Genomic DNA, 24,899 nt, shown 5'->3' on the forward strand with positions numbered 1-24,899 from the left:
ACTGGGATACTAGGCAGACTCCAAAGACTGGGATCCAAGCAGAAGCCAAGAAATGAGAACCAGCCTGGGGGCTAGGCTGAGCCTAAGGCTGGCTGCGGGTGGGGAATGAGCCAGTGTGGGAGGAAGATGGTTGCAGGGACAATGTGGAAGGACGAAGCAGGCTATTTGTTTGGGTGGGAAGTGCATCTGGGATTATTACTCTGCCGGCAGGAGCTAGGGGGCAGGTGGCAGACCTGAATTCATCTACCACAGAAAGGTGCTGAGAACCTGTCTGCCTAAGACCGTATCTCCACAGACTTCTGACAACAGAGGCACCCTAAGGAGATCCCCCAAGTAAAGAGATCTACCTGAGGCTACTGTAGATATCCCGTTGGCATTTAGTTACTTTAACAATTGGACAAGGGGCTTTCACATCCCTAGGACTAGCCATATAAAAAATACCTACAAGACTCCTACTGGAGAGCCACCAAAAGCTCCCATTTGGCTCAAAAGGCAACAGACTGCCCTGCCTGATGTGCGGGCCTCCCCACACTGGGCTCCTCACTAAGGCTGCTCAGCCGTCAGTGGGCCAGACTTCAGTTGTCCTCCTGTTCAACCCCCAAAGTCATTCCTGCCCCCGGAGTTTTGCCACTCCCCACATCTTTACCAATCCAAGCTTTACACTTTATTCAGCATACGAAGTAAGTCCAGTTCTTTTTCAGTGACCCCTCCCTCATAGTACACAATGTTCTCAATTCCCATAACACTGCCGTGCACTTGGTGACACAGCTATCTAATTTTTGTTCCCAAGTAGTTTCAGTGTGTACAATGTTCCCACAACTAGATCAAAAGGTCTTTGAATGTAGAGGATGAATCCTCCTCTTGTTATGTTTCCTCCATAGCCTACAGCAAAGATCTTGGTGCATAATAGATATTCGGTAGCTTGAGCATGCCCTCTCCAAGAAAGGGGCAAGGGGCAAAAACACTTTTGGTGTCAGAGAGTGCTTAGTGGAAAATGGGGAGAAGGATGTAACTACTTTGGAAGCAGCTGGGCCCATTGGGCAATCTATGCTTCTTATTTTTTAACTTTGGGAAATAACAAGAGAGCGGCCTCTTCTTAACATCCAGGGAATCCAGGAACTACTGATGAGTCAACATCTTTCAAGTCTTCTCTATCCTGCTGCCGGCACTGGCACTGTGGAAAGACATATCTGTCCTGTATTCCACCCCCTTTGGGTGTTTCTGCCCACTGATGTAACCAAATGAGACAATGAAGTCTCATTTGGTTACATCAGTGGTCCTAAAGAAGTGACTCAGATGATGAGATCTTCAGGTGGCATAAGAGGCTGAGAGGGAGGATGCTTTGGCACGGGTGTATTCTGGTAAGGTAAGCTGCCTCTTCTACTCATCACAATTCTCTTCTACTCATCACAACCAGAAATGTCTTCTCAGAGGAAAACAAGACATGAAGGCATGTGATAATCTATACAAATTTTATTTTAGTATCAATTTGTATGGAAACAAGCAGGTGTCAGCATTATGCAGGCACGGAAAAAAAGGAGAGAAAAAACTCTAGTGATAATTGAGCTTGTATTTACACCATTTGGTTTCAACAGGGACAGGAAGTTTTACTGTTAGCTTCCTGTGGGAACTCCAGTTTCTGCACCTTCCCCTGCTGCCTCTCAGCATCACGATAGAGCAGGGATTTCTGGGCCTTCAATCGGCAAGCCAGGCACATGAAAATTGACTCCACGTTCTGACTCTCTTTGGGGTCCTTGGCCGATGTCTCAAACAAGAGCATGTTGTGGGCATCGGCAAATTTCAGGGCTAAGTTGGAGGGCACCTGGATCTGTTCCCTCAAGTCACACTTGTTGCCCACAAGCACTTTCGGGACTAGCGGGGGCACGGCATGCCCATTGCATTCTTGGATCCACATTTTGAGGTTGGTGAAGGATGTCATCTTGGTGACGTCATAGACGAAAACCACTGCATGCACATTGCGGTAATAATGCTCAACCATGCTCTTGCGGAAGCGTTCCTGACCTGCTGTGTCCCACACCTGAACCTGGAAGATACAAAAACCCATGTGTGCAGTCAGAAAAGGAAACATGAATAGAAAAGAGAAAATACGGTTCTGTGTCATTATAAAACCGAGGTGACAAGCCCTGACACAGGAAATGGTTTTTTGATGGATTGGCACAATGGACTTATAAAAGTATAGAGAAAAGTTTCTTTTATGGTTCATAAAGATTTTCTTAAGATTTTTAGTTGAAAATATTGAGTTAAAAAATCTTAAGGCTTTTAGTTGAAAAAGTGGGACGTATGTTGGTCAACTTTTCGGAGGGCAATTTGGCAATATTATCAAGAACCTTAGAAATGTTCAAAATTCTTTGAGCTTATAATCTCACTTCCAAAAATCTATACAAAAGAAGTAGCAGAGATGTGATGAAAATTTTGTACAAAGATCTTAATCACCATGTTATTTGTACTTTTAAAAAAACCAACAACCTAAATGCTCAGTAGAAGAGGAATAGCTAAAGTGTATGCACAGATCTATATAGTAGGCTATTATGCAGCCATTAAAAATGTTTTCAAAGAATAAATGGTGAGGGAAATATACACAAAATATAAATGAAACCAGGATATGAAATTTTTATATGCTATGGTCCCAATGTTTTTAATATACTAAACATAGTCATATGCATAGGAAAAATTGGAAGTATATACACCAGAACATTAATGATTATTTGAGGGAAGTGGGACTACAGCTAATATTTATTTAGTTCTTTTTTTGTATTTTCTAAATTTTCTACTGTAAGCATCCATCATGTTGGGGGGGGTGGATGACTTTTTAAAGGAAACAAAGTTAGTGTTTAAATCTCAACTTTTAGCTCAACTTATTGTTTTATTTTTTTTATTTATTGATTTGAGAGGGAGGAAGGGAGAGAGAGAAACATTACTTTGTTGCTCCATGCATTCATTAGTTGTGCCCTGATCAGGGATCAAACCCACAACCCTGTCGTATTGGGACAGCACTAACCAATTTAGCTAACTGACCAGGGCATAGCTCAATTTATTTTAAGTTCACTTCTTTGTTATGTAAAAGGTAATTTACCTCACTGGATTTTTCTTCTGAATCGCAGCTTTTAGGATAAAGGCCAAATTATTGATGGAAAAATGCTGATATAAATAACGTATACAAGAACACAACTCTCAAGGGACATGCTGGAATCGACACAGTCAGCCCAATCTATTTCCCTTTACACATCTGAAGTCTTGGACAAGAGAAATTCATACTCAGAATGATGGTCCCAAGGCTCTATACAATTCTCAGTTATCAAAGAAAATTTGATTATGGCCACTAATTGACTACTATGGCTCTTAAAACGAAGTATAGCCTTTATTTGGAGTATCAGTCAGTCAGTATAATCTAGTAAATATAATTGAATCTCCTTGCTGACTGAAGATCTTAACAAGGCCCCAGAGCCATCATTTGGAACATCGATTTTCATTGTCCAAGCTCCCCTTCATTCCCACTATGGACATGGCCACAACGTGCCCAACCTTCAGATTCACCCATTCTTGTATTTCGATTGTCATGTCCCTAGGCCAGACCCTCTTCCCCTCACTTCCGGAATACAGTGAAGTCTTTGGACTCTCGATATCTCCACTCTAGTGCTCCCTGCATACTACTTTCAAACTTGCCTTCTAAGCCCCTGCTTTTATCAGCATGTCATCATCCTCATCAGGAAATTATGTTAGCCCTCTTCTGCATGTGGCATCAAATGGAAATTTTGGTTTTCCATAATATGACCCCACCCAACCTCATTTCAAACTACTCAGCCACACACCTGGTTCATTCCCTCCACTGTACTCATGGTCCTGCTAATTCACCCTTCCCCTACAGAATCAGTTGCCCCCTCATTACCCTACGCAAATCTGACCTATTCTTCAAGGCTCGGCTCATGCCTCCACCTTCTTCCTAAAATTTTCTCCAACTTCTTTTCAATTCTCTTTTCTTAGGTATTTCTATTGTACTTTGAGTCCATACCACACCATTTAGAATGTATTTATTTGGCCCTGGCTAGTGTGGCTCAGTGGATTGAGCGCGGGCCTGTGAACAGAGATTGATTCCCAGTCAGGGTGCATGCCTGGGTTGCGGGCCAGGTCCCCAGTTGAGGGTGTGTGAGAGGCAACCAATCAATGTATACCTCGCACATTGCTGTTCCTCCCCCTCTCTTTCTCCCTCCCTTCCCCTCTCTCTAAAAGCAAATAAATAAAATCTTTTTTAAATGTTTTTATTTGTTCTCTAGTTGTTTTACCAGTACTCTTGGCATCTCTCCACCTAAACTATAAGCTGTATCAGATCACTCATCATTATGGTTGCCATAGTCACTGTCGTCATTATCAAAAAGCAGTATTGTCCTGAGCCACCAAAAGTACAAGCAGTCTGGCATCCTAGGTATTTGCCAAGGTGATTTCAGAGAGAACATTCAACTTTGGTTATGTAGAAAAACATAAGTCCTCAAAGACTGATTTGCTTCAGCAAGCAGAGCCAGAAAAGATGTTCATTTCTTCCACAGCCCTGGAGCCCTGAACAGGAATAAAGGGAGAGCAGACCAGGAAAGGAATGGAGGTCAGTGGGAAAAGAACAGGTATAGCACAAGAATATCCTGATCTCCACCCTCCCAGTAGTCCTAACTCTAGCCTCTGAGCAAGGCTAAATCCCTACCAGCCCTCAGGCATGTGGTAGATGCTTTAACACGATGAACTCAGGACTCTAAAAATACCTACCCGTAGCAAGAACACGGGTGGGAATGTGTGAGGTGTTTGGAGCTGAGTAGGTTGGCTGTTTGGCTTTTCTTTGGCTTCAAAACTGCACACCACCCAGGCTGCCAGAACTGCAGGGAGGGCCATCTCTGCTGGAAATCAACGTTGCCTTTCCAATGCCATGGAGAGCCTTGAAGCTTTTATTTGCAGGCTCAGAATTTAAACTGGGGGCACTGCTCCCATTCTAGCTCTTTAAGAGTTAGAATTCTACCCCACCCTAAATTCTTCACACCCCTGTTTGTGGTGAGAAGTGAGCTGAGAAGCAGGCTGCTCACAGTACAAAACCAGAAAAGCCATCACAAAGGAAGAGCACAGCAGTCAGGTTCATGGGACACACAAAGGACCTCATTTTTGTTTGGCAGTTTGATGTCCCTATTCTTCCCAGCATCCTCATAAGACCTTGGCCCCTGATAAGACAGTGAAAGCACCTCCTTCCCCTTTTGCAGCTGGCACTCCTCTTATTCATCTTTCATTTCCTGTGGGCACTGAGTCCACACGGTGGCCCGGGGGTTCCAACTGTCCCTTAGCCAGATGCATGCTCCTCAGAGGATGCATATGATTAAGGGACAGTTCTCTTTTGTCTCCAAAGGCCAGTGGGGCATAATGGAGTCAAACCAACTTGGGTGCAAATCTCAGCCCAATGATGTACTACTAGGTAGGTGTCCTTGGGCAGATAACTTAACTCTATCTTCAATGTCCTCCCATGGAAACTGAGGATAACCACAGCAATCTTGTAGTAATGTTGTGAGGATTAGCATTCCTTGTAAGTACATGGCACAGTGCCTAATAAACACTCTCCCTTCTTCCCGGCCCAAAACCTCCAGCAGCAAGTCCGGCCCGACAAGTAATTTAGTGGATACTGTTGAAATATGGCAGTAGCTTTGGAATTGGGAGACCTGGATTCTAGCTCCTTTGCTTAGTAGCTAAGTAAATGATTAAGCAAATGAAATAACACATGAAAAAGAGCTTTGGCAAAATATAAAGTGCTCTGCAAATGTTCGTTGGTGCCATTGTCTCAGAAGGCCTATCAGCCCTGCCCTGGTAGTCCTGCTCCTTGGACCTCTTGGTTCTTGTCCTGGAAAGCACAGAAAGCCTGGCTTCTTGACAACGAGATAGAGCCAAGGACCAGCAGTCAGTGGGGAGGGGGAGGAGAGAGGAATGCCAGCAACCTACCATGGGTGGCTGGGTGCAGGCCCAAAGTGACAGGGACGTTGGAGGAAGGTCAAGGGGCACAGCGTGGGGAGCTACCAAAGATAAATCTAGCCTTTTAAACAATTTCCCTGGGGCTACCGCTGCCTGAGCAAGTTTCTGCAAGTCTCCCACTCCTGCACATGCTCATAGCTGACATGGAGATTTATTTTCCCTAAGGAACAGCATACCTGGCACCTCTCTATACATGAGGCTTGGATGTCCTTTTGTTGGTGGCCATTGGGGGAGAGTAGAAGTGGAAAAGGGGAGAAAAATACATCTGTAACTTCTGGAAAGTTCCAGAGTGGGTGATAGGAAAAATTGAAAATAATTTTTGTTAACTAGCTGGGCAGAGACAAAGAGAAACTCATGCACAGAAAGCGAGGAAGGAAGGCAGACAGAGAAACACACTGATGGGTAATTAACCATTAAGCTAACTGGCAGAAGATGGAAGCTCAGAAGCCCTAAGGAAGACATGATGTCATTCTGACTGCAGGCAGTTTCTGAGGGAACACTTAGCTCAGCCTCTGTCCACTCGATAATGTAACACAAGAAGGTGTTTTTCCAAGTGGTGAGCAGAGGAAGAGATATCCACAGTCCTGGTTGGCACCTGCCCACAGCGTTGGCTGACCTGCAGTTTGCCTGATCCAGAGGGCTAGGGCTGAAGGGGTGCCCAGCCTGTGTAAGGAACCAAACTAGGCAGGAAAGGCTGCTTCCATGAGAATTTACAAAGAATGCTTCCAAAAGAAGTTCTGGGCCTCCACCTGTAATACCTCCTTCATCCCATCCTTCACATATTCCTCTTTGGCATTTTCCAATGCTTTTAGTCTGGTACAGGCTCAATATGATTTAGCTAGACCTATAGGAGATAGACCCATGATGGCCATTGTGGTAAGCTCCACCCTTCCTTTGGGGGCTGGGAGATGCCTCCACGAGGGCTGATGTCAGGAAGGTGTGTCAGCTTTCCCATATGATGTGTCTCTGCATCCCTATCACAGGTTACTGCATGGGTTGCATGGTCCAAGGGAGGACAAGCCTAGATCAGGGATTTATATGAAAGGAGCACCAAAAGGGAAATTAGAAGACCTGAGTTGTAAGCCTGGCCCTGTGTGATCTCGGGCATGTCACTTTCCCTTTCTGAGTATCGGTTTCTTATCTGTAAAATGAGGATGTTGGAGTAGAGATTCTCTAGGTCTCTTCCATCTCTGAACATTCTCTGCTTCTCACACCTAAGGTGAGACACTTAAGGTGCAAAAAGTGAAACTTAGATGAGATACTCAGTTCAGTGTCTGGGGTGCAGTTGAAGGAGACAACTTGAAGGATCCTGGGTCCTGGGACTACAACCCTGGACCCCTGGCCTAGAAGAGACCACCAGGCTGGCTGCCAGGTATGCCACCTCCCACTGTGCACACTCCCCCAAGGCCAGATATTTCCCCCTAGAGTAGAGTGCAGTGGTAGAGAGATTGGGCTCTGAATCTAGGTTAAAATACTTGGCCCTGTCACAGGGAGGCAGGATAATTGACATAGTAAAATGCTTAGTTGGGCTAAAAGGTCAAAGACTGAAGCTCAAGCCAAATGCCTTTGGGCAAGTTATTTAATCTCTCTAAGTATGTTTTCCTTATCTGTAAACTGGAATGACAATTACAGTCCTAATTTCATAGGGCGACTATTAAGATCAAAAAAGATAATGCATGTCAAGTGTCTAGTCTGGGCTCTTTATTCAAAAGGCAGGAGTTGTTGTTGCTGTTGTTGTTATTGTTACCTACTCATTGGAGGCTTTTCTTGATGTTCATGTTACCTAGGAAACACTGGATTATAAATGCTGTGATGAGAAGGGGGTGAAGACACATTGACTGGAGACACCAAGTTGGTTTTCAAGGCCCTACGGATAGCCCTGGTAATTAAGAGAGTAGTCCCAAATATGCTGAATCAGGTGCAGCCCAGTAGAGGCCACACCCTGCTCAGGGACTGCGAGAAGAGCTCACTGAGCCCTCTTTCCCACTCTCCTGTGAGAGCTGGCATTTTATAGCCTGACAGCCTTCTATTGCTGGCTGTGGTCTAGGACCACCTCAGCCTGGCACACTGGACTTTTCTCTTCTCCTCAAAGAGAGAAGCCTTTGGAAGTCACCTCCTAGTGTGGTTTTGATACTTGTTCCTTGAGAAACTTCAGGCCAGCCAGAGCGTGGGGCCAAATCTATTGAGATAATGTGCTCACTGCCATGCTCCGCCACCTCCCCCAGACATGCTGGTCTTCACCTGCTGGGGTTAGCCCTGAGGTTGCAACAACTTTACAAGAGGCAGGGTCACCATCTCCCCACTCCCACACCCCACCCTGAGATCCTTCAGAATGTGCCCTCAGAGAGCTACTTCATGTCATACGTGTCACAAGGCTTTGCCCTCTTGAAATATCATCTTCCCCTAAAAAGACTGCATTGAGCACTTCGCACGTGGTGTTCTGCTCAGCTCTGTTTCTAGTGAGTCACACTGTCACAGGCTCTGTCCCCTGGGAAAAGTCCAGAATCATTAGCAGGGACTGTAAAATCCAGTTTGGCTAAGTACTGGGCTGTTGCAAGAAAAGGAGTCTTTTAAAAATGTCCCCAAGACCATTGGGTTGCGGCCCTCTTCCCCTCCTTTTCACCTCCCATTTTCTACTTTCCAGCTTCCTCCTCCCTTCTCCCCCAGACTCCCAAACACTTCCTTTTTCATGCATGTAAATTTCAGGGGGACTTACTTCCCCTCTCTCACATCCAGACAGCTGTTTGGCTCAATGTGACACTTGATTTTAAACAGGTGAGAACATTACATTTTAAGAGTCTTGAGAGTTTAAGGGCACATCTGTGAGTATATTTCTACTTTGTATTGTTAAGGCATGCTTTAGAAATTCCAGAAACTTACAACCTTACATTGAATAAACTAGACACACTAAAGAAAGTCCTGACCAAGCAACAATCAACATAAAGCCCTGGGAAAGGAGAAAGACAGATACCTACTTTGACTTTAAGAAGGAAACGCAAGGGATGAAAAAGATCACTGTCTCAAAGCAGTGCCCTATTTTCCTGACCCTGGGGCTCAGTTGTTCTCAAGAGCTCCTCCTTCCCAGTACTGAGCTGCCCGTCTTCCTAAAACATCCAGCACCTTGGCTCGGTTTCTGAAGCCATTTTCAAACACATTCATTTTAATAACTAAGGAGTCAAGAGTCTTGCAGAGTTTACAGTGTTTTGTCATTTCCCCAGTTACTCAGCCCTCCTCCCCGTAGCACTCTGAAGATAGGCCTTGTGGTCATTTGGGCTCTTTTGACCAGCAGGAGGGAGGTTTACCTTCACCTGACAGGGTCTGGCCATAGGCTCAAAAAGAGGCCAGCTGTGCGTCTACTGGAGTTGGTCTTTAGTGCCCAGTGTATTTTGACGTGACTTTCCTACCCATAACCATGCCCCCCTCTGCTCCCCTGGTACATGAAGCTGTCCTTGTCATGTCCTCCCTCCCTCTATCCTCTGCACATCGAAATATTCCTGTCTTATCCAGTTTCCCCATTTTATGAACCAACAGTGAGTACAAATAGCCAGACAAGAACGTCTGTACTTAGCCTATTTCATAAACTAATGAGAAGGGAGGACCAAGACACATCCCTTGGCCCTCAGATAACTTGATCTGCCTTTTTACAAAGGCCTGGTGAAGACAATACCAACAGAATGAGTAATAGCAAATAATAACAAATGCAGAAGATATCATTTGAGGAGTACTGTTCCAAAATAACAAGTTTTGTCTATTATGAAGGGCTGGTAGGTGACCCTGTCTCAATTTCTTTAAAAGGGTTCATGACTTTGTGCCAGAAAAACCCCACTCCACTCTTATTCCATTTCAGCCCTAATGTTAACCATAAACTGTAATTTTCTATGGATTTCCATCCTTTCCTCCCCTCTAATGCCTTGGGGCTTAACCAAACTGGGTTTTTGCAGCCTACTGGCACCCAAGAGGTAGAAAAGACCTCAAGATATGTACAGTGCTCTGGGATTCATTCTATAGACCAGGATGGGGCTCCCTCCTACCGCCCTCTGCTCACAGGTGCTGCTGCTCCTGGCTCAGGGTCAAGGATGGAATCATACACGCTTTTCCTGGCAGGAGGTGCCAGGCAGGAGCAGAGGGCATGAATGCACCCACTCCGGCCTGCTCTGAAAAATGGGTGAGGTTGGAACCAGGCAGCTGAGAGAGGCAAAGGGGGGTGAGGAGGTGCCAATGATCATGGGCTCAGCAAGCATCGACACAGCCACGCACCTGACGCTTCACAACCACTAGAGCAGATACCTCAAGCGAGGACCCCTCCCAGAGCCCACCCTTCCTGGACCTGACCATCTGGATCACCTTGATCTTCTCGCCCTCGATTTCTACGGTCTTCTCCCTGAAGTCCACGCCGATGGTGGCCTCAGTTTTGTCCGGGAAGGTCCCGCCGCAGAAGCGGAAGGTCAAGCAGGTCTTGCCCACGTTGGAGTCCCCAATCACGATGATCTTGAAGATGCGAATCTGCACGTACTGATCCAGCGACGAGTCGAGCTCCAGGGACGCCAGGCCAGCGGCCGAGGCGGGTTGCAGGCTTCCATGGCCCAGAATGGGCTGCGCCATCTCCCCGGGACAGGACGGGAAGAGACCGGGGTCCCAACCCCCCTCGAGGGTTCCACACAAAGAAAACGACCACGTTAGTGCGCTCCAAGCGAGCGAGCTTTGTGCATGTGTGTGTGCGCGCGTGTCCGCAAGTGTGTCCGCGCGTGTGTGCGTGCACCGGCACCGTGCGCGCGCGCGCTTGTGCAGGGGGTGCCTCTCACCCCAGGTCCTCCTCCTCCTCCTTCGGCTCACCCTCCTCACAGCTCTGAGGCACCAACACAAAAGCCAGGCAGAGAAGGAGAGATGGAAAGACAGAAGGCAAGCCGCGAGCGTTCTCCTTCTGCCTGTGCCCTCACACAGGATGCTAAGTCAGGCGGGCGACACCGTGGCGCGCCCCGAGCCACCGTTGTGCCTAGGCCTAGACCTCCAGAGGTGAAAGAGGTGTCTGCACCCCGCAGTCCAGGGACACACCTCAGGGAGGAAGCCTAGGGAGGAAAGGGGCGGGTGGAGAGAGCGGCACACACGACCCCCGGATGGTCTTCCTTTCTCCTTGTCCCCATTTATATTATAGGTCTCAGGCTCCCCACCCCCACTTTCTAGGAGCGCTGGAGGATCAGCGGGCCCGGAACACAGCTGAGGAGGACAAAGCGATGCACCTTAAGGCATTTCTGGAGCACTTTGGCCTAGGTACAACATTATTCGGCGAGAGTGGACTGCGGGGTGGAGACACCTCTTTCACCTCCGGAGCGGAGAGCAGCTGAGCCGTGCCGCGCCTCCGTGGACCCCTCCCAAGCCTTAGGAGAGAGGGATGCTCTGTCTTATTAAAGAAGCAGGTGCACTCGCGAACTCCACTTGAGAGCCCCGAGGAAGAGGAGCCAGGGAGGGCGCTGCCAAGATATGCCCTGGGTCACGAGGGCCACGTAGCTGAGAGGAGGGAGCCAGGGGGCACTGGTGTACGTGTGTAGGGGGAGTTACTGTTTCTATCACAGACTTGCCACATGTAGGGGGGCGCGTGCCAGGCGCCAACCTCCCCTCATCACACCACGAGCACCCATCCTCTGAATGTTCAGGAGAGTGGCTCTCATTGGCTGCTGCAGTCAGTTGTGTTAGACTGGCCAATGGGGAAGGCCCGCCGTGGGAGAGGGCCATACTGGGCGTAGGGGAAGGGGGGAAGCTAGTGGTGGCAGCTCCAGCAAAAGGAGACTTTGTTTCTGGGGCTAACCATTCCAGGCCCAGGTGGAGGGATCTTGGACAAGGCACAAACCTCATAATGTCTTGCATTTCCGAGCCCTCCATATAATCTTAAGCCCTTCCAGAATGGTGGAGTTTCTAAAGGAATTGGAAACCCCTAGGAGGGTTCACCCCTCTGCAACTGAATGTAGAAAAAAGTGGTTGGGTCTAATTTGCCAGAAGCCTAGATTATGCTTGGAAGATGGTAAATGAACAGTACTTTCTCGCGGTTTTAGGGGGCAGCTTCCCAAATCTTACTAAGCATCACACATCATGGTTAAGACCGGTATTCTCTCTCTTGAAAGTGATTTGCAGGTTCAGAATTTGTTTGAAATAACTTTACTGAGATACAATTTACATACAAAAAAGTGCATCCCTTTTGAGTTTGCTTTTAAGATGCACATTTCTGAGTAGTAACATTGACAAATACCAATAGTACCTACATAAGAGTTATTTGCTAATGTCATCAAGGTCAGGGATTCCAGCAGCACACTTGGGCCCCCTTCTTACTTGTGTGTGAGGCTGAGCTGCAGAAGAGAAAAACGTGATTAAATCCATCCCTGCTATGAGAAAAAACCAATTCAGTGCATCAGTAATTGATCTGAAAGCAAATTGGAATGCAGCTGCTCGGTGAAGTCCAAGTTACACAGAGTGACTTGGAAAACGGAGTCTTCTAGTTAATAAGATTTTTAGTTGAGTTAGCAGATATATTTATAGGTAACTCTCTTAGCATATATGTGGGTCACCCATTTCTAAAACCTAGATTATGCTATTCAATATTAAAACCATCTTGAGAAGGATTTAATCTTAGTTGGTTAAACCAAGGCCATCATTATGAGTATCATTTCCCATTGTATAGTGTGAATAGCACTCATTTTGGGGTGTTTTGTTTTTGCTTTTGTTTTTGTTTTTGGATTGGCTGATGTCTAGGTAATAGTTTTCAGCCTCATTCCTCTCTGTATTTGAAGCTAAATCTGGTGATCATTATCTACAGAAGAGTAGCTATTAAAAGGAGGGGGGGCGGTGCGCTGGCTCAGCGTGTCGGTTGTTTGGAGCGTCGTCATGTACACCAAAACGCTGTGGGGTCCATCTCTGGTCAGGGTGCATATGGGAGGCAATCGGTAGATGTTTCTCTCTCACATCAATGTTTCTCTCTCTCCCTTCCTCTCTCTCTAAAATCAATAAACATATCCTTGGGTGAGGATTTTTTAAAAGAGGGGGAGGTAACTACTAATTGGGCATATCTAATAGGTAGAGTGGAAAGAAGCTTTGCCAAATCACAGCCAGAATTAATGCTAAATCTCTGAGGGATATAAAATAGTATCCACATAATAAGATTATTTAGATGTATGCTTCCGGTAAAAACTTGTCACTGAGTCTGAGAGTTCACATTATATTTGTAAGGTAGAAACATTAATTTCTGGCAATGTGGTGTCTCAAAATTGCTCCATGCCCTAATAAAAAGTTTGTTACCTCTATGGGGTGAGATTTTGGGGGAACTTCCACTTATATTTCCGGAGTTAATCTGATGTGTGTATATTGCTTTTGAAAAAAAAAAAACCCACAATGAAATATACTTTTAAATTAAAAGGACAAGAAAACTACCTCATTCCACAAATCAAAAGTGCTACACAATGCCTTTTCTTTGTTAATTGTGTATCATTAAATAATTGCCTTCCAAATATATCTGGTTGTTTTCATAGGTACCTTATCATCATGATTTGATAGTATTTTCCAAAGCTTCTTTCACCAACAGATATGATTAACTTTTATTTAATCAATCCATGTTTATTACTGGCTTTCAAAAATAGCAATAGAAATATCTGTAAGGTTTTTGAAATATTAAATAAATATAAATAATTTTTACCTTATTGTGGAATTAATATTTTCAATATTTATCCCCCAAGGCAGCCCTAGGTAAAAAGCCGCCCATTGCCTGCACTTCTGAACCTTATTCTTTTTCAAAAATATATTTATTTATTTATTTATTTTAGAGAGAGGGGAAAGAAGGGAGAAAGAGAGGGAAACATCAGTGTGAGAGAGAAACATCAATTGGTTGCCTCTTGTACTCGTACCTACCCCATCCGGGGATTGAACCCACAACCCAGGCATGTGCCCTGACTGGGAATCAAACTCATGACCCTTCGCTTTCCAGAATAATACCCAACTAACTAAGCCACACTAGTCGGGGCTCTGAACATTATTCTTTTTAAAATTTTTAAATAATTTTTTAAATAATTAAATTAAATAAATTAAATTTTTAATAATTAAATAAATTTATTGTTTATGCTATTACAGTTATCCCAATTTTCCCCCTTTGCCTCCCTCCACCCAGCCCATCCCTCACTCCCTCAGGCAACCCCCACACCATTGTCCCAGTCCTTGGGTCATTCATATACATTCTTTGACTAACCCCTTCACCTTCTTTCAACCACCTGTCTGCTCCCCTCTTACAGCTGTCAGTCTGTTCCATGTTTCTATGTCTCTGGTTCTATTTTGCTTATTAATATATTTTGTTCATTAGATTCCACTTATAGTTGAGATCATATGGTATTTCTCTTTCACCAACTGGCTTATTTCACTTAGCATAATGCTCTCCAATTCCACCCATGCTGTTGCAAAAGGTAAGAGTTTCTTCTTTTCTACTGCTGCACAGTATTCCATTGTGTAAATGTTCCAGTTTTTTTGATCCACTATCTACTGATGGGCGCCTAAGCTGTTTCCAAATCTTGGCTATTATAAATAGTGCTGCTATGAACATAGGGGTGCATATATCCTTTTGAGTTGCTGTTTTGGGATTCTTAGGGTATATCCCTAGCAGTGGAATCACTGGGTCAAAAGGCAGTTCCATTTTCAATTTTTTGAGGAAATTCCATACTGCACCAGTCTGCATTCCCACCAACAGTGCTCCCTTTTCCCCACATCCTCACCAGCACTTGTTGTTTGTTGATTTATTAATGATGGCCATTTTGGCAAGTATGAGTTGATATCCCATTGTGGTTTTAATTTGCATCTCTCTGATGGCTAGTGATAAACTTTATTCTTAATGAGTTAGGGAGCCCTGGGTCATTTTCACCTCAGTAAAGACAGTTTCCTGAGTTAAACACCAGCCAGGGCAAATGTCTCTATTTTTCATTACATGGCTGATACCTTCTGGACAGATCTTGCATCTTGTCTCCCCAACTAAACAGTGACCATGTCCTATACTTCTCATAACCCCCAGGCGTTCCTTCATAGTATAGGCCAAGTAGCAAGTGCTCAATAAATACTTGTTAAATTAGCCCTGGCTGGCGTGGCTCAGTGGCTTAAGTGACAGCCTGTGAACCAAGGCGTAGCCAGTTCCATTCCCAGTCAGGGCACATACCTGGCTTGTGGTCAGGTCCCCAGAAGGGGATGAGTGAGAGGCAACCACACATTGATGTTTCCCTCTCTCTCTCCCTTCCCCTCTCTAGAAAAATAGATAAAATCTTTCTTAAAAACCTATAAAAATAGTTGATAAATTAATATGTAACCCAAAACTTTGAGAAAAGGGATATGTTTTGCATACAGCCAAAATTTGATTTCCAATTTGGCTTAGTCAAAACACCTATTTATACTCAGCCCCACACTCGACTCCTCCCACAACTCTGAAAGTCCTGTTTAGCATTTATCTCACAGAAAGTCTTTGAAGCAGGAACGCTTTTTGCCAGCATCCTGCTCTCAAGCATGGAAGATTAATAGCAGGATCCTATCCGCAGCCCTTGATACAGCGTCCAGGAACCAGAACTGCACAATATAAAAGCGATATGGGAAAAGAGAGCACGGAATGAATACTTGTCCTGGAAACAGGGGTTGGGTAGCAAAGCGCCAGCTATTTGTAAAAGACGAAAGCCCAGTCTGAAACTGAGCAGCTGGGAGCCCCTGCTGGAGCCTGTGTTAAGACTGGTAGTAGAGTCCAGCCAGAGAATCCGAAAGGCTGAGTGCTTCGTGGTCTAAAGCGAAAGAACAAAATTCAGTGCCAGAGCCACGCTTTGTGACGTGCTGTTATCAGTTTTCTCCAGCAACGAGCAGGGGCAGCACCAGCCGTAACAGCCAGGCAGAGCGCCCCCACAGGTCCCACCTTGGAAAGCTTTCTAAATTCGCTCAGCTGAACGAATATACTGCTACCAACCCTCGGAAACCTACAGGAAAGTGCGGCGGGCACTTTGCAAGCTTGTGGGCAGCTAGGTGCATGCGCATATCTTCTCTTTGTGCGGACCAATCGCAATGCGACGCTGAGCACTACGCCTGCGCACTAGGCCTCGGGTCGCGCTTACCCTTCCTCTGCTCCTGCAAGCCTGGTGAACTGTCCAATTCCCACCCCGTGCTGGGAGGAGGAGTCTGCGTGGAGTGCGTGTGAAGGAAACGGAGGGAGTGGGCCGGACCCCACGGTGTTTGACCCATCTGTTGGTGCGTGAGAAGAAAGGAAGGAAGCGGTCCAGAGTAGCGGTTGCCAAAATGTTCTGGTGTGGAAGCCTGACAGCGGGTGCTTTGAGGCAGAACCTGGCGCCCTTGGTGCGGACTGTGTGCGTCCGAGGCCCGAGGCAGAGGAACCGGCTTCCAGGTGACTGTCCCATCCCGGGCAACCCCCACCTCGATAGACCAAGGGCCTGGGATGCTTAGGCTCCCAAAGCCTTGCAGCTTTCCCCGTCCCCCATCCCCCGGGAAAAACTTAACACACTCTCAGTCGTGTGAATTCCGAGTTGGCAGGATCCAAACCATGAGTTTTGCCAGCGGTACCGACCTGACCTTCAAGGGAATCGAACCCAGTAGTTGGCTTGAGGCCTTTTCCTGGGAGGGTTTGCTCTTCAGGGATAACGGAACAACTGGATGTCTAGTATTGTCCAATGCCACCTCCTGGCCACTCCTCGTCCGCCTTTTTAGAGCAATGAGGTCAAGTAGACTTTGTCATTTACCGATTGTGAGAATTGAAACAGGACATTTAAGCTCCACGCCCTAGTTCCTTTTGTAAATGAGTGTATTACCTGCTTTACCTTCCAAATCCCAGATTAGATCCATAGATTTGAGTGCCCTGTGAAACTGAAACAGTGCATTGCAAGTAAGGAGTCAGTGAGTTGTGCATCAGACACCAGGCCAGTTGACCCAGGATTAATTTGAGGTATCTGGTCAGTGTAGTTCTCGGTGGACTTTAATGCTTCAAAGAAAGAGTTTGCAGAATGCGTTGTATTTGCCCTGAAGCTGTTTCATCAAATTTTAGAGGTGGAAGGGGTTTTGTGGTAAAGTTCAAACCCATTGTTTTTATAGATAATAAACCGAGGCACAGAGAGGTGAAAATTTCTTGCCCAAGGTCACATAATTAATAGCTAGAGCAAAGGATAGTTTGCCTGTCTCTAGACCCCTAATACCCTTGCCTAAACTCCATTCTGCTTCCCAAAGTTTGACCTCAAGGTTAATAACGAATCCAGTTCCCCTTTAGCCCATTGTGTATCAGCTGTCTCTGAATTTATCTGAGCATGTCTTGTGCCTGCTCATTTTCAACCAGTACAGTTTCATGCAGATAAGGAATTATCCACCTGTAGGAGATGCAGGTTTATTTATTTATTTTAATCGATAATCTTGGAATGACCACCCGAGGACACTAACATTTGCAGTGTCAGAAGTTTTCCTTGAGACTTTTCCAATGTGGAACCACCTGAGTGATTTAAAAATAAAAAGCAGAAAATAGTCCCCTCATATTGTTATCTTTGGGAATGTGCATTTGAAAAGTTTTTCCAGTTGCTATGTGTCAAGAAAATGTTTCCTGATGGGTATGTATCTGAGGTAGGTCCTAAGACATATTGCTCTTGGAACTTAAAAACCTCTGCCTTGGCTTTTAAGCTAATACCACATCTGTGATGTCATCTGTATGTATGGGTTTGTGCAATGAAATGAGTTTGCTCTATGCAGATTGCACATAAATGTAGGTAAGCTAAAAATTTGCGTCCACATTGGCCTTTCAAACTTTGTGTACTTATTTTGCTTAAAACTCATGCTTTTACCAGCATTCTGAAGCCTGACCAAAAGTTCTCAGCATTTAAATATGGATTTCTAAACTGATAGTGATTTTAGACATTTGAGGGCGGTTGGTGATACTAGAACTAGTACTGAAAAATTACAGACTCAAAATGGTTTTTTCCCATTGCATAACTTTGTATGAAGGTAGTATACTATAGAGTATATTCTGACGTCTTTTGACATATCCATCCATTTCTTTGTATACACTTATTCTTTGTCTTTTGGCTAAGCACCAGAGTATAAGCAATGGGTGGGCCTGAGGTTACAATTTGAAAAAGAAACAATTATGTCACTTTACAAATTTACCCTATTTTGCTGCTTGATTGCGAATTGCTTTTAATCTGATTTCTTTTTCACATAGTCACATCAACCATACACTTTTGCGTAAGTGGGGAAAAGGCATTGTTTGTTTATATGCCATTTTCCTTTTCTTTTTCCTTCTTCCCCCTTAATTCTTTGCCAGGATTTTAGCAAGCTTTAAGACTACCTTAAGAAACGGCACACAACTGTAATTGAAAAAAAAAGAATACAAGTGTAAGTGATAGAATTGCTCAAACTGTAAAAAAAAAAAAAAAAAGACTACCTTAAAATGATCTCATCCATATCTGTCACCGGTGTCAGGTTCATTTCCATTTCATGTTGCATTTTTCCTTAAAACCATAACTACTGTTTATTTATTTTATTTGAATGTCCTGCCTGTTTCCAGAAATGATTGAAGGCATTAACAGTCACTTCAGCACTGCAGAGCAGATAGGTGAGGTAATGGATATTTTCTGTTCTGTAGTGTTTGGTCACCAAACATTATGCTGCCCATGTGATCAAACTGATCACTGATTCCTGACCTGAGGGACAAGTGATTGAACATTTTTCTCTACTTGGAATCCTTATTAACTCCTTAAAAAGGAAATTGGACTCAAATGATGCTTTTTTTGAAGCCTAAAAGCTGAGCCTTCCAAAGGGTTGCTGATTGGATTCCCAGTCAGGGCACATGTCTGGGTTGCAGGCCAGGTCCTCAGTAGGGGGTGCATGAGAGGCAACCACACATTGATGTTTCTCTCCCTCTCTTTCTCCCTTCCCCTCTCTAAAAATAAATGAAATCTTTTTTTAAAATTAGAAAAATAAAAATCAATAAATAAAATCTTAAAAAAAAAAAAAAAAAAGGTGAGCCTTCTCCCCCCTCTTTCTGCTTAGGCAGAATTTTCCAGAAGAAAATCTTTGGCAAGTTAGTCTTTTCTGCAACCAATTAATATGTTATATTTTCTAACAGCTTACAGGAGTTACTGCATATTATAACTTTCTTCTAGAGCATTCCAAAGTTGCCTAGTCATATAAATCAAGGGGAGGATGGACCCCAAACCTACCAAATGAGAATCTCCAGGAGACAGGCCTGGAAATTTATGTATGTATGTGTGTGTGTGTGTGTATACACACATATATGTATATATATACACATATATATGTATATATATACACATATATATGTATATATATACACATATATATGTATATGTATATACATATATGTGTGTGTGTGTATATATATGTTTTTAAAGATTTTGTTTATTTATTTTAGACAGAGGGGAAGGGAGGGAGAGGAGAGAAACATCAATGTGTGGTTGCCTCTCGCACGCCCCCTACTGGAGACCTGACATGGCCTGAAACCCAGGCATGTGCCCTGACTGAGAATCAAATTGGTGACCCTTTGGTTCTCAGGCTGGCGCTCAATCCACTGAGCCACACCAGCCAGGACTGGAAATTTATATTTTAACAAGCCCCTTGATGTAATTCATATGATCTGGCAAGTTTGGGAAATACTGTTTTGAATGAATAATGATTCTTTTCCTTCTCTTCCATTCACCTAAAAATGTAAAAAAAAAATAGACTGAGTCTCTTATGATGTGTATCAAGCCCATCTTCTGATATCCAGAGTAGTGGCAGCCATTCTCCCCTCCTAAATGATGCACTACCTGAGGACAGAGATTATGTCCTATTTATTTCTGTGTCCTCAGCATTTTGTACAGCCTCTGGCATGTGGTAAATTCTCAGTGACTGAGCCCTAGTACTGTAAGACTTACCTTTGCAGAACAGTTACGTTTCTTTTCTTTTTCTTTTCTTCTCTTCTCTTTTCTTTTCTTTTCCTTCCTTCCCTCCCTCCCTCCCTCCCTCCCTCCCTCCCTTCCTTCCTTCCTTCCTTCCTTCCTTCTTTCCTTTTCTTTTCTTTTCTTTTTCTTTTCTTGTCATCTGAATCATTTTTCCTCTGGTGCCTTTCTTCAGAGTGGTTCACACTCTACTGTAGTTATTACTGTCTTGATTCTTCTAAAATCCCATAAGAGTTGATGCCAAAAAAATAAAAATAAAAAGAGGCTGATAAAGGTAAGTAGTTGTTGGATTCCTTATAAAGAGGTGCCTAATGAACAGGTCATGTAGACTCGTCCTGTCCTGTGTTTTATCCATGTCAGAAAAGTCAATTTGACATTCAGAAGACAAGACTCTAAGAGTATATAGACCTCTCTATTTGAGATTCCTAGGTACCTCAATTGTGTGAAAGTATTTCTGGAAAAGGCCTTCGGGGAATATGGAAAAAGGAGATTATGCCATCGATGGAAATGAACTGGTGATGATTTAGGTGCTATTCTAATGCTAGTCATTGGTATTTGAGGTTACTGATTTATTATTAAGCAACCTGAAATAAATGGGATATGGCTAAAACTTCTTTGCAAAGAATTCTTCAAAATATTTATTCTTTATCACTAGAATTTGGAAGAATTTCTAGTTCCTTCCTTCGTTAATTTAACAAATATTTATTGAGCAAACACCTACTATCTGGTAGGCACTGTTGTGCTGTGTAACAACAATTCAAGAATTGAATCCTTGCACAGTATAGGGAATTTAGACAACAATATTATATTATAATCATCAGACTTTCTAAGTGACTAGATTCTAATTATTCCACTAAAAAAGAAATGATAATGTGATATGATAGAGGTGCTAACTGTCACTACAATGGCCATTATAATATATAAATGTATCAGATAAAAAAAGAATTGAACCCTAAGTGTGAGGCAGAAAGTGTCTGTGGTCTGACTGAAGAAAATCTAGAACCAGTAGACTGGTGCAGTAATAAGTCAAGAAACAAGTTGGCTTTCCCACGTTAGTAAGACAAGTGAAAAGGCGTGTTTCAGTCATGATGTAAAATTCCCTAAAATATTGAAGCTCCAGCAGTGGGGAGAGGTGTAGAAGTAATTTTATGGGTAAAAGAAAATTGGTGGGAAATATTAACATCCATACAATATTTACCACCTTTTACAAAGTTTAAAGTCACTTTGTAGGTATGCTAAAAGTTGGTTTGTTAATGATAATAGTGTTGTGTTACATTTCTTTTCAAGCAGTAGTTTAAATGTTAACCAATTTACTTTTTAAAAATCACTTTAGTTTTAAATGTCCTTTTTAGGGGCATATTGAGGCCAAATCTTCTGAACTTTCTCAAATCTAACAGTCTTAGTTTTATCAGTTTGTGAGAAGCAAACAGAGTAAACACATTACTATTATATTAAAATAAGGTTATTAGAATTTCCAGATTTAGAATTCTCTAGGGAAATAAATGGAACTTTAAGAAAACATTTATTTTCAGTAAACAAATGGGGTGGGGTGAGGGACAAAACTCATTGAAACTGAACTAAACTTGTATTCATTGAACTAAACCTCCTGGAACTTTTTCTACCCAGTTTCACTTTCTAAGCTCTGAGAGTTTTCAGTTTCTACTCATGTGTCATCATTTTATGGACTTCTGAACATCAAGAGCTTGCGCAGATTGAGATGAACTACTCTACCCTTGCGCATGATTTTATTTTCCTGATTTGTTATTTCCAAATATAAACTGTTTTATTTCATAAGGTGGTGAAGGATTCTCAAACAGGTAAGAAATAAAAACAGTGAAGACACATAAGTTTTTAGCCTTAAGAATATATGTCCATAGTCTCTTATCTATAATTGAGAAATCAAAATAGACTAAAAATCTAGTTTTTGTATCTCATTTGCCAGTAAAACCTGACCTGAACTAGAATGAGCCTACTTGGAATCTTTTGTTTATCCCTCTCTGCGTGATTGGTCACAGAAACATGAATGTGTGTCACTGTGGGTTGCTGGGTGCTACTTACTATATGGTATATGCACTCTATAGCCTTAAGACCAAACAATTCGAAGTTCTGCAGTGCACACATTCCTAAAGATTTCAGGTAAGAGCCCTGGCTGGTGTGACTCACTGGATTGAGTGCCAGCCTGTGATCCAAAAGGTCTCTGATTCCATTCCCAGTCAGGGCACATGCCTGGGTTGCAGGCCAGGTCCCCAGTAGCAGGCATGCAAGAGGCAACCACACATTGATGTTTCTCTCCCTCTCTTTCTCCTTCCTTCCCCCTCTCTCTAAAAATAAATAAATAAAATCTTTTTTTAAAAAAAGATTTCAGGTAAGAGACTGCAGACCTATGTTGGATGTGTTTTCACCCTTCTGTGCCCTGACATTGTGAAAGCAAAGGAGAAAGCTCCCTATTTCTGATCTCTATAAGTACATGGAATGCACTAGCAGTACCCATTCTGTTCGTCTCCTGAAGCCTGATCAGACCAAGAGCATACCTACCTGCCTCTACACAAGTGGTCTTAAAGCGCAGGCCCGCACCATCACTGGGGAACTTGTGAGAAATGCAAATTTGTGAGCCCCATCCCAGATCCCTTGACTCAGGAACGCTGGGGGTTGGTCTCTGTCCATCTGTGCTTTAACAAACCCTTCATGGGATTCCGATGCAAGTTTTAGAACCACTGCTCTAGGCCAGGATGGCAGGCTACGAATGCTTCTGTATGACTCGTTGAGCTAAGATGGTTTTTACACTTTTGCAAATGGCTGGAGAAAAATTAAAAATAGAGTATTTGGGGACGCATTAAAATGATTTAAAATTCACATTTTAGTGTCCATAAATTAAGTTTTATTGGAACGCAGTCACACCCATTCGTTTCTGTATTGCCTGTGGTGCTGTCGCTCAACATCAGCAGAATCGAACAGTTGCAGCAGTGACTGGATGGCCCGCAAAGCTGAAAATACTTACTGTGGGTCCTTCACCGAGAAAGCGTGTGAACCCCTGCTCTAGGTCAATAGTTAACATAAGGAATATCACAGGCATAGAACGTTCTAAGAGCTTCCTTCATCTGAAAATGCCAGCATCCTCCTCTACGAAAGTCTTGACATTTCTGTATTAGCGTTGCTATGATCAGCAGGTCATTGCATAGCTACACAAAATTTTACATCGACATCACTTTGTATCACTTCAGAGGACTAAGAACCAAGTAGTTGGTGGATATATTAAACTTTGTCATTCTAAAAAATACTTCATAGTTCAAAATTCTTCAGTTCTTTGGGAGTAAATTCACTTAAATTTTTTTTTCTGATTTTCTTCCTAGCTTGAACATTTCTGTCTTCCAAGACATAATATTTTTCACACAAGACTGAACTGTGTCTTGGTTAGATTGTGTGGCAGAGTTTTACTATTTTGTGTGAGGTTTGAACCAGCTGTTTAGATGTCTTCTTACGTGGCTGTTATAATGTCCTAGGTACGCTGTAATTAACTTTTTATATCTATCTATCCAGTCATCTCTCCATGGTTACTTCATTTATGGTGAAGAAGTAAGGAGAAATATTTGATGAACTGCACATATGCTTTTCATTGTCTTTTCTGGAAGCTATAAATTTCCTCCCCGGGCAGCATTCTGAAGAACACTAACCACGTGAAGAGTGCACGTTCTGATATCTGTTATATTTGTGTGTACAGTGTTGACGTCCTTTTTCATGGTCACTTAACAGCAATGTCATCCAGCCAGTGGGCAGTAAGTCCTGACTTATACAATGCATTGACGTTTAGCCATAAACATGTATTAACTATTTTATTTTTATATGTGTGTGTGTCTTAATAAATTGTGTCCCTTAGGCAACTTGTTCCAGCGATGGCATGTTCCTCTAGAACTCCAGATGACAAGACAAATGGCTAGCTCTGGTGCATCAGGGGGCAAAATCGATAATTCTGTGTTAGTCCTTTTTGTGGGCTTATCAACAATAGGTGCTGGTGCATATGTAAGTAGAAAGCAGCTTGGGTGAAGAAGCTGCCGAATAGTTCCCATTACTAGACTCAGTGCTACTCTGCTTTAAAACTTCTGCAACTGATTGCCCTTTCTCCTTTTGAAAAAATTTCCAATAAGCTTTTAACATGCCTACTGTCTGATACCCTATGAGAACCAATTTGGGAATGACTGAAATTTAATCTGTTGATTATCTTTGCACTTTTCACTTGTCTTTTTTACTTGAAAGCCACTGTGTTTTCTTAGGTTTGACCAAGTACCAAAAACTGTACCTTTTCTCTTGCATATTGAAATTCATTGCAGCTCCTTAGCACAATATTTTATTTTGACCCATTTGTCAAATATTTTATTTCTCCTCAGCTTGGGATAGACATAAAAAACAAACACAACAGCCTTCAATTCAAATACTAAGTGTTCCTAATTTGAAAACTATCCCTGAATCTCACTGAAAGCCTAAATTATAGAAGTATTCCTAGTATCTCCAATTTTAGAATGGAGTTTGTGTGAGGTAAGAAATATGGTTTTAACTTCTACGTAGTGATGGCACAATTATATCTCCTTAAATGAACTCTGATCAGCTTAGTTGGTCACACAAGAATTATTTTGTACATTTTTTTGTTCACTCGGCCGGGTTTACTGTGACTAAGTAGATCAGTGTAAATTAGCAAATCAGTCTAAAGTTGGGTCATGTAAAGTTGAGAGAAGCAACTTAGATACCAGCACCCTCGATTGAAGGAAGCTGTTTGTTTTACTTACTGAGAGCAAACGGTTGGACGACATTACAATTGTAGTTCTTTCTGTACTGGTAAGACAGCAAACTTGTCTTGCTTCTTGATCACTAGGTTCAAAAAAGAGACATGAAAATTATTTGAAGAAAATTACAAATAATAATTATTTGTAAATTATTATTTACATCGGCATA

The 24,899-nt window shown here is 43.1% G+C and overlaps 2 protein-coding genes across 4 annotated transcripts in view; one reads left to right on the forward strand and one right to left on the reverse strand.

Moving 5' to 3' along the window:
- Positions 1-1,458: 1,458 nt before the first annotated feature.
- Positions 1,459-11,346, reverse strand: RAB33A (RAB33A, member RAS oncogene family). Its single transcript, XM_024566983.4, has 2 exons — positions 10,357-11,346; positions 1,459-2,044 (listed from the first exon to the last, which is right to left on the reverse strand). The coding sequence occupies exons 1-2, from the start codon at positions 10,612-10,614 to the stop codon at positions 1,589-1,591; spliced, it is 714 nt and encodes a 237-aa protein (XP_024422751.1). The 5' UTR covers positions 10,615-11,346; the 3' UTR covers positions 1,459-1,588.
- Positions 11,347-16,114: 4,768 nt separating this feature from the next.
- AIFM1 (apoptosis inducing factor mitochondria associated 1) overlaps positions 16,115-24,899 on the forward strand; it is a 33,025-nt gene continuing 24,240 nt past the window's right edge. The window contains exons 1-2 of one of the 3 annotated variants that reach the window (XM_024566871.3): positions 16,115-16,405; positions 23,830-23,972. In XM_024566871.3, coding sequence (XP_024422639.2) covers positions 16,300-16,405; positions 23,830-23,972 — 249 coding nt within the window. In that variant the 5' untranslated portion in view covers positions 16,115-16,299. The remainder of the gene's footprint in view (positions 16,406-23,829; positions 23,973-24,899) is intronic. The other 2 variants (XM_024566872.3, XM_045200837.3) reach the window with 2 other exon arrangements.

The sequence above is a fragment of the Desmodus rotundus genome, chromosome X (genome assembly GCF_022682495.2).
Source record: "Desmodus rotundus isolate HL8 chromosome X, HLdesRot8A.1, whole genome shotgun sequence".
NCBI classification, from domain to species: domain Eukaryota; kingdom Metazoa; phylum Chordata; class Mammalia; order Chiroptera; family Phyllostomidae; genus Desmodus; species Desmodus rotundus.

Coding starts and splice junctions, on each gene's coding strand:
- RAB33A (XM_024566983.4), bottom strand. CDS start 10,614: ATGGCGCAGCCCATTCTGGGCCATGGAAGCCTGCAACCCGCCTCGGCC. Junction 2,045..10,356: donor TCGAGGGCGAGAAGATCAAG/GTGATCCAGATG, acceptor TGTATCTTCCAG/GTTCAGGTGTGGGACACAGC.